Below are 9,712 nucleotides of genomic sequence, written 5' to 3' on the forward strand. Positions count from 1 at the left end.
TTCGACCAGGACCTTCTGGACGCGGCGATTTGGACAGCGTTCGTTGCGCAGTGTCAGTGGCCATGTAATGGGAGAATCGTGTCCCGTCGCGCGTGTAGTCCGCGTATTCCTGCTTCGCGGTGTTTACCACGGGCGCACTCGGGAATCGGTGTCGCGCCGCTCTTCCTCGGCCATATGAAACGAACCCAGCGTGTAAGCAAGCGACCGTGTACTGCTCGCAGCATTTATGGACGCCGTGCAGTGCACGGTTCCCTCCCCCCCCCCCCCCCTCCGCCCTTCTCCCGCGGATGCTTTCATGCGCCAGGCAAACCTCGGTGTGGCGTTTCGAGAAAGGGGCCGCGTTTGAACACTGACTCCCCCTGCTGAATGCCCTTGATCGACTGACTTGTCGAAATGTTCGCCGGCTGCGCTGCAGTTCTTGAACGAAAAGCGCCGGTGCTGAAGGTCGCCGAGTGAGCTGCAAGCCGTCCTGGAATACGTTTTACCGGCCGGATTTCAAGGGGCGTGCGATGATTAACGATGCGTGCGCGCTCTTTACCGAACGGCTGCAGAAGCCGGAGTTCACATCCGAATGGTTCGCGCGCATTTGCACGCAATGTACCCGCAGTATGGCGGCTCAGTGGCTGTGGCGGTGCGCTGCTGAGCTGGAGGTCGCAGGTTCGAGTGCGGACCATAGCGGCCGCATTCTGATGAGGTAGAAAAAAAAAAGAGGCTCATTTATGAAATTTATGTGCACGTTGAGGAACCTCTGGGGGTAGACATGAGTCCGGAGCCCTTCATTGTGGTATCCTTCACAATCCACTGAGAAGTTCCGAGACGTAAAGCCCGATAATTTAACTTAAATTGTACACGCAAAGCTTATGGGTGTTGGTGTTAGTAAGCAGCAAAGGAGCTGCAGTCTGCGGGGGCTTTAGGAGGAGAGTAACTGAATATAACACGCATCATAAGTACTGCACTGCTTATTCAAATCATGGCGTTCAACGTGTTCCGATAACTCGATATATAGCAGCTTGCCGTATGCTTATAGTTGGCTCCATATTTCGTGCAAAAGCAATTTGTGTACGCAGTGCATATGAATGTATAGTCTTCGTACAAGTGTTTCTGCATCCTCCATGTGACAATTATGCTATGTGATATCGAATTTACTATTTTATCACTTTGTATTATTTAGGGATGGCCTGTATCTTTTATGTCTTGTATTTGGCTAAGGGCAAACAAGTATCCGGCGTCATGCACAATACTGCAGCCCGCGGTCTACCCATGCTAACGTCTCCGACACGCACAGTTACTATTTCAAAAAACGCGTAATTCTAGAATGTCGGGCGCTCGCGTAAGGTGCACTAAAATTCAAGTGTCTCGTTGTAGAGGAGAACTAGGCCTCCGCACGTTAGAATTGTCCGTAAGAGCAAATGCCCAATCTATCCTGACGCTTTACATGTCAATATCGAAGGTGGTAGGCCAATAGCAAGCAGCACTTACGAACGAAGAGCTTTGGGAATTCGGCCCCTGAAGAATACCCCTTTAGCCATGTGCACAATGAGCAACACAGAGTGTAGTGCATTGTATGCTATATCTTTAACCATACTGTAAGCAATATGCGAAAATTTACAAACGATACCCGACACAGATCGTCGAAAGTGGTATCTTCAGGAATGAAAGCGTTCTTTGGACGGTGAACTAGCATGGAAGGTTGGACTAAAAATAAAAAGACTATAGCAAACCTTCATGTTTTGCATAAATTGCAATAACTTAATTATGTGGTATACTGATCAGGGCGAGAGGTAGGCAAGGAGTGAGTTCCTCAGAAGGTTATTGTAGGAGCCACCTTTGATCAATTGTAACGGTTGAAAATGAAAAGCAAAACTTGAAGGGGGCATGTTTTATCTCCGGTCATTCGCTCATTCATCCTTCTGCCTTTAGCTTCCAGCTCTCATTGTTGTCGTTATCGAGTTTTTTGTTTTCTGTCACTGCATATTTCGGCCTCGTTTTCAGCTCCTCAATCGCGTCGTGCAGGCAGCAAACTCGATGCTGTGAACCGTATAATTGCGTGTGCAAGAAAGGACAAGCTTGAAAGGATAAGCAGCAGAAGACGTATAGAATTGTCGCTGACCATGGTATGTGAGCCACAATCAGTAATTAATGAAGCGCAAAGCACTCAGCGTCCGAGAGTGTACGTCACCGCACGCATGCAATCCTCTTAAAATCGAACCCCAGCAGGAGTGCCACGCGCAGCTGCATACTAATGAAAGAAATCGAATTTCTTTGATGTTACCTGACTATTTCCTATTTTTTTTGTGTGTGTCTTCGTGCGTGTGGTTATTGTTCGATTTCGTCTGACAGCATAAGAAAGATTGCTAGACATCATACTGTGCATCAAAAGAAAGTTAAGAGAAATGTAGAGAGGTCCATGAAACTTGTATGCGCGTGATGGATCTCCACACTGTGGGATCGAAGCATCTGAAACACTAAAACGTTTGGAGGTGACCAGATCATTGAGTACATCGGACTCGGTGGCAGTGAGCGCCTGACTTGTGGCAGCACTCTGACAAGCAGTGGAGCGCAAGCAATATTTTTATGCGCCATAGTTTGACTGAATCGTGTGTCATATTTGACTCAATTTCCTAGAGTTCTTGATCTTCCTTGGTGATACAGAATGTGCTCTGGATGGCAAGAATACAGTGTAAGGATGCTCGAATAGCGGAATTTCTTAATCAAATCAAATAGTGATGTTTGATGAATCTCACATCGGACTATCGGATTTAATATACAATAATTCCTTATTTTGAAACGAAGCGTAATATAAAGCTTGCTCAGTGTCCTTCTGAGAAAATAAAAAGAAGGGGAGGGGGTACGGTTTACATTGTTTGATACACGTAATCCAGTTTCACACATACGGGCAATTGAGGAGATTTTAAATAAGAAACAACTGGGGGGACGGATGATGGCATCACGATAATGACAGCGATAAAAAACGGGAACAGCACGTCAAAAGGTGTTGAAGGAGTTATGCGCAGTGTTACACATTACCGGGTATTACAAAAATTTTTGGAAGACGACAACGGAGCTCTAACTATACTCGCGGACAACTTTCTGTGGCTATGAAGGGAAAGCTACGGCGGCAATGCGCCCACAACTGAGAGCGCTTCTGAAAATAGTCTCGCGTTTTAATCCACGTTAGTTTAGGCTGGGGAAGAGAAAGGGGGGGATATAGGAAGGCAGGGATGTTAACCAGCCAGGAATCTGGTTGGCTACCCTACGCTGGAGGAAGGGAGAATGGGAAGAGAGAGAAGGTGTAGGTACGTGTACGGACAGTACTTGAGTTAAAGCCGCTCGCGCAAACCAGACGTTCTGGGAAAGCACCAAAGTGCCTTCACTGCCTTCTGAGCCGATGATGGGTGGGGACGATGCTCTAGTACTGTCTGTTCACTCATAGGACGATCATCTAATTTCCTCAATGTGTTGGACAAAGATTGTCTTTGTGCTTGAAATTGAAGACAATGGCACAATAGGTGGTCAATGTTCTCCTTGCATCCGCAAACATCACATGCAGGACTATGTGCCATTCCAATTCCGCGAAGGCAACTCCAAGCCACAACCGACACAGAAGAGATGCTTCGCGTCGGTGCAGACCGGCCGGAGGTCTGAGTTGAAGTGAGGGGTTTAGTCTGTGCAGTCTTGTGCGCCTTGTATATGCGGTATTCCACTCTGCTAAGGAGATTGTCCGGGCTTATTAGCACGCATTTATTATTATTAATAATAACCTTATTATTATCAACAGTTAAATAAGATAAGAACACACCGCTGAGTCTAAAGGCTTACTTATTTTGCGGTTTTTCCCTTCCGTGTCTAGGGAAACGCGAAACCGTCGCACGTGGAAGCTGCATCGATTCAGCGCCTGTTCCGAGCAACCAAAAGCACTGTCAGACGCTGGCGGACTACTTGGCGCGGTAACACGTGTGCAGCGCCCACGCGCCCGTAGCTTTCCCTTCATAGCCACAGAAAGTTGTCGGCGAGTATAGGCGTGCGATGGACAAGGGACGTAGTTGAAAACTATGTGATCATTCTGACAGCCTTGGGCGCACAGAAATATCCGATAGGAGAGTTTCATATCTCTCCTTGTCAAATTGCCTTGTACGATATTTCTGTGCTCCCAAGGCTGTCAGAATGATGACACAGTTTTCTTCAACTACGTCTTTTGTCATCGCACGTCTAGTTGGAGCTCCATTGTCGGCCTCTATAACTTTTTGTAAAGCCCTAACTGTCAGGGTGTTACCAATGCACCAAGAAAACACCCTTAAAGGGGTAAGCATTTTTACAGAGCAGCATCGCACATCGTTTTAAAGCATGCAAACGCAGTGAGATTGTCCAGGCAATTGGCTGATTTGTCTCACTTGAGATAATAAATCCTTAGGCAGTACAAACGTGAGACGATCTTGTTGACTTATTGATAATTATCAAGCAAATGTTAGCTACTTCATGCGTTAGCTCAGCAACCGGTGTCCCTCGAAAGGAACCGCAGTTTTCCCTTCCCGCAGAAGCACATTGAAATAGTCGGCCACTTCCATCTCCTTGGTTGGGGGGGTGAAAAGTGGCGCTAAGACAGTTACCGCGCTGCACTTAGCCCCACCTTTCAACCCCCAACCAAGAATTTCTCTCTCTCTCACTTGCATCTCCTTTCTCTCTCCAGTCATGCGATAAGCGCTGTTGTCTCTTATATTCGAACGAACAGAAACGAACATTCGGCAACATTCAATAGCGAAATTTCGAGTGAAATACGAATTAAAAAAAAGAAAGACTGCTCAATTCATGTCCGAAATTCCAAATATTTGCACGCCCCTAATATAATAGTGAGTTCGCTCTATCGAACAGCATACGAGAGCTTTCCGAAGAGGAAATAAATATGACATAATAATTTTATTCTGCAAATTGAGTTTTTGTTTTTGCACACCCGTTGTCGTAGAGATGTATAGATTTTTCATGCCAACCTCGTACAGTTCATGATTCAGTCCTCAGAATTGCTTGACGCGGTAACCGTTGAAAGAAGAAACTCAAGCGGGTGACGTTAGCAACGCGCAATAAAGGTCAGGGGGAAATATATTCACGCTTGGGCCGTATGGCCTTGTAGCAATGCTGTGATTGGAGGCTGGTTGATGTAACATCGTGGCTATATGGGGGCTGATTCGTAACGAAACGAAATTCAGATTAGACGCAGTTACTTTTGTGTCCCCTGGTCGCTAAGCTGTGCATGCACTATTACGCTACGAAGCATAAGCGCGTCTAGCCATGATGGCCTGGCGTGCTATCTCCAGATGTTGGGTGACGATGATGGCGCACATGGTGATGACACTTCTGTACACGCACAAACAGAGTACATGCACACTCACACACGTTAATATCTCCAGTTTCTCATTAAAGACGGCATCTCCATCTCTATTCAGGTTTGGCCGATGCGAGCCGACGAACAATTATTCATTTATATAGCAAGGATTGAATGCAAACAAGAAACAACCGCAGAGATTGAACTCCAACTTTTCTTTTTTTTTTCGCACTTTTCCTGGATTCCGCCTTTCAAACAGCTTAACACTGCTCGAGACAAAAGCGTATCTGGGCCGCCATGCTTGGGGATCTTCGCTGAAGGGCAATGCGTTTCCGGCCGTGCTTGGCGGTGGAGGTTAATCCCCCGCACGCGCCTAGTATTCTTGCTTTACACACGAATGCCTGGCCGGAAATGTGGGCCTGGCTGATTTCCATATCGGCTTCGCGTGAAAATGTTCTTCAGTTCATTTTATGTGCTGAATGGTTTACGGCACATCTTTTCGTTTTTGTTTATTTTTTTCGTCCAGAGATTTTTCGCGTTGGCCTAATGGGCCATGAAGAACGGTGCGAAGGAAAACAGACGCGAGAAATAAAGTGAGAACGAGAGTGGCAATCTTGAAATGCGATCGAAAAATGAAGGAAGGAGGATACTAATAGAAAAAGCAAGCAATATAGTGAAACATCGCTCGAAAATTGAACAGGCTAAACGAACGAACAGGTACACTGCATCCGCACGTCAGCCGCGAGAAAAGCTGTTGTAAGCGTTCGGCAACTCTTTATTGACATAAAAATAAATATGAGCTACTCTTTATCGCAGTATGCTGGCTACGGGTGCTCCTTTTCTTTCAGAAACTGAACTAAAGATATAGTACGGAAAATACACAGGACAGCTGTATTAATAGTCGTGGTGCTTTTTAATCCCATTCGTTAAGCATGACGAACAAAAGTATCATAGCGTGTTGTCGGCACCACGCAGTGGCTTGTTGTTCTATTTAAGTGCTTGGAAGAAGCCTAGCGCGATCGACACGGTGGGTTTGAATCCTTTACTTCAAGGCAGTTTAAGGATACCGCATAGCTCCTCTATGTGACTTGTGCATACTAATTCGAGCTGCAGCCACAGCGACAAGTACTGAAGTGTGAAGAACTCTAGCGAAAAAAAAATTCTAGAAAATAATTATACGGAACCCATGTGCTGTGAGCAGTCTACATCGAGTACAGTCATACAGTGAGAAACGCAAGTACAACGAGCACAAGTGACAAATGCAAGACAAGTAACAAGTACAAAACAAATACAAGTACAAGGTAACACGTGCTTAACAGCTGAAAAAGAAAACGGGTGCATCAGAGTAAATTTTCCACTTATTAACCTCATGAAGAATGAATAGCTTCTTAAAAAAGTGCCTTTGTTCAAGCAAAGCAAGCGATAAAGCGCGCGCACAAGAGGACCGCAAAAAAAAAGTGCTGGTTTTGCCATCTCTTACAGTTGGGCTCTATTTTGCGTTCAGTGTATTGACGAGATCACTTAAGCGAGTAGTTTTCCTCAGGCGCTCAATGCTGAAGAGTGGTCCGACGGCAGGTAAAAATGCATATTTTCGCAGACAACATTAGCATTTAACTGTGTCGCTGTAGCAGCGCAAATGTCTGGCAGGGATAGCCAAGGGCGAAATCTTCCAAGTTAAACACCACTTGTCGACACTTGCCCTATTCTTATCAGCAGACGCGCGCACTCGAGACTGTGCTAATGTAAAAGGCCACAGGATTCGTAATGCATTCAATCTGCTGTTCCTTGGCGTCACCCTTAACAAGTGGTATGGCGACGGACGCTTCAGAGCCAAGAAGGCATGGATGTACACTTTGTCCCAGGCAGCCACTCCGCGTACATGCTGAAACTCCACACTGCGTTGGTGACTAGCCGTATTCTCTACCAGCTGCCACGGATAAGGGAGACAACTAGAGTGGTTAGAAGCACTGCACAGAAAGGGACTTCGCAAAAAGCGGGAGTCCCTCCAGTGGATTCAAATCAACACGCGATAAACGATGTTGAGACTAGTGTTTCCTCATCGCAAGCCGATCGGAGTGATACACAGAAGAGCGTTCGATGTCTGTTGATTGCCTCTTTCCGAAGCATGGTGTTGAATATCTGCTGGCGCGCCCGTGTAGCAAACGTCAGAGGCGCTTAGGTGGATCAGTTGACCAACTGCGCCAGGCTAACCCTGCCTGTTGCACTAAATCCACCACGAACGCCACCAGGCCACCAAGGCTCATTCCAGGACATGTATTAGAAGCTAATGACTTATAAGTTGTCAGCTTACAGATTCGGCGGCTACTTATTTACGTTCGTTTTAGCTAACCCAGTTTTCTGACGGCAGTTGCGCAGTTTAAATCCACGTGTCTGTGCTAATAAAGATACAAAATAAATTGTGCAGATGTATTGGAATTTACTGCCCTGATAAAGCCCACACCGACTACTTGCTTACACATAAAAAAAGCAATGCGTGTTTTCGGGGAAATTCACTGATAAGCTTTTGTAAATTTAGTTTTCATCTGCCACACGCACACGCACACACACGCAAATTGTGGGTTCCAGTTTCGCGCGTCAGCGTTCACAGCCACGCGCTGAAGACGCAGCCTAGCCACGCAATTCTAAAATTATTTACATTCATAGAGTCTTAATGCGTGATGGCAATATGCTCTCAAGAACATAGGCATCCTGCGGTGAAGCCCCATACAGGAATACAAGCGTCACTTGCAGGCCAGAATTATGTTCGCCTAATGCTTTGGCTGTAGCAGGGTGAAAAAAGAGAAATATAAGAGAACGTGGAGCGGCGTGTGGACATCCTGCGTGAATAATACGGCCATCCGAAGCTGAGAACAGCACTTTGCTTAATTTAATCAGTTCGCAACAGTCGTATTGCAGTTCACGTATACGAATACTCTCGCAGTAGGAAGAGACGGCTATAACTACGTACGTAAATAAATATCAAAAGGAGTTGGGCCACTAATTGGGCAGTATTTCTTTAAGGTAAAGTACAAAGCTCAAAAAAAAAAAAAAACATGCTGAGAACATTTAGGAAGAGCGCAATGAAATTTGTCGCCGGACATCAGGCTCCCCCGCAAACGATGCAGTTCCGCACCGACCAAGCAGGCGAGAACAGCAATAGTGGCGAAACAAAATGGCTCATTGCACAGCGCTATATGTATACCCAACGGTGGCAGTACTGGGCTCGGGAGCAAAGAACACACGCACGCGACTGTCGTATGCAGCACGTGTGATCCGCCTAACCCTTTGCGAAAGCTTTTCGAGGCACCACCAACCCTGTCACGAACGCAAAACGAGCACATGCTGCGCCGTGTAACGCACAGAACGCGCGTGCGCGCGCGTTTTTTGCACTGCATCCCCGCGTGCTATGCTCGTGCGCGGGTAGTAAGGAGTACACGCGCTATGCCGGCGGCACCATGTCCCCTGAGATGGGCGGCTAGGCTGGCCCAATAGACCTGGCATTTAATTAACGCCATTAACGAGCAGTACCAGCCCCCGTGTTGATTGTCTCGACGTCGTTTTCTATTTCCCGCGCGCGGGCATTATTTGCCTTTCTTTTCTCTTCGCAGCACCCACGCTTGCACCAGCGGTCGCAGCAACAACGCCCAGTTGCGAGTTCGCAACAGCCGCCTCGTTGGACGCCTGCGAGGGACTGTCTCGGTGCTGTCATGACCCCGTCTCTTTCTCTCAGCTCGTTCGACAACAGTCGGTTCAACAGCGGCGCTGGCGTTGTTTGTATCTCCTTTCCCTTTCCTAAAACACTTCTTCCCGGGGGAAGAGATGACAGCCTGCATCCCTGGCGTCCGCTTTCCCTAACCTGCCTGCTACGGCCCGCAGCGTTACTGCTGGCTTTTGATGTATTATGCAGAGCAGTTAGCATCGAAACGAGCGTACTGACGTTTCAACGGACTTCTTTGTTCTTGCCTTGCGATTATTTTCAAGCGCAAGTCACCGTACTTCCTTCCCTTTCGTCACTCCCACTCGACCGCTTGCGTCCTCTCCGTCCCCTCAGGACCAAACATTGGCAAATTTCCGCACGGGACTCGCGGATGGGTACCCGCGAAAGTACGCTTTCACTTTGTTGTTCGGAATGTGTCAGTGTACGCGTGTCATCATGGTCCTCGCTCGAAAGTGACGCAGAAGCTCGAGAGTGGACATCTGGACCACACATGGTGGCTGATGCGAAAAAGGAGGGAGCGCTTGAGGCGCCTGAAGGCTAACCTTTTCTCTTTTTTTGTTTCTTCTTTAGGTATAGGAATTATAAATATTGTCACTTGCCGACGCAATGACGAAATTAGTCGTATTGTTGGTCGCCGTGAGAAAATTTATAATTGCTACACAATGGCTTCATTTTGA

The 9,712-nt window shown here is 47.0% G+C and overlaps 1 protein-coding gene across 3 annotated transcripts in view; it reads left to right on the forward strand.

Moving 5' to 3' along the window:
- LOC139057454 (serine-rich adhesin for platelets-like) overlaps nt 1-9,404 on the forward strand; it is a 116,344-nt gene extending 106,940 nt beyond the window's left edge. For 2 of the 3 annotated variants that reach the window (XM_070535767.1, XM_070535765.1), the window contains exon 24: nt 8,926-9,403. In XM_070535767.1, the coding sequence (XP_070391868.1) occupies nt 8,926-9,028 (103 nt within the window). In that variant the 3' untranslated portion in view covers nt 9,029-9,403. Of the gene's footprint in view, nt 1-8,925 lie in introns of all 3 variants that reach the window. The other variant, XM_070535766.1, reaches the window with a different exon arrangement.
- The last annotated feature ends 308 nt before the right edge of the window (nt 9,405-9,712 follow it).

Source organism: Dermacentor albipictus, chromosome 3 (assembly GCF_038994185.2).
Source record: "Dermacentor albipictus isolate Rhodes 1998 colony chromosome 3, USDA_Dalb.pri_finalv2, whole genome shotgun sequence".
Classification (NCBI taxonomy): Eukaryota; Metazoa; Arthropoda; class Arachnida; order Ixodida; family Ixodidae; genus Dermacentor; species Dermacentor albipictus.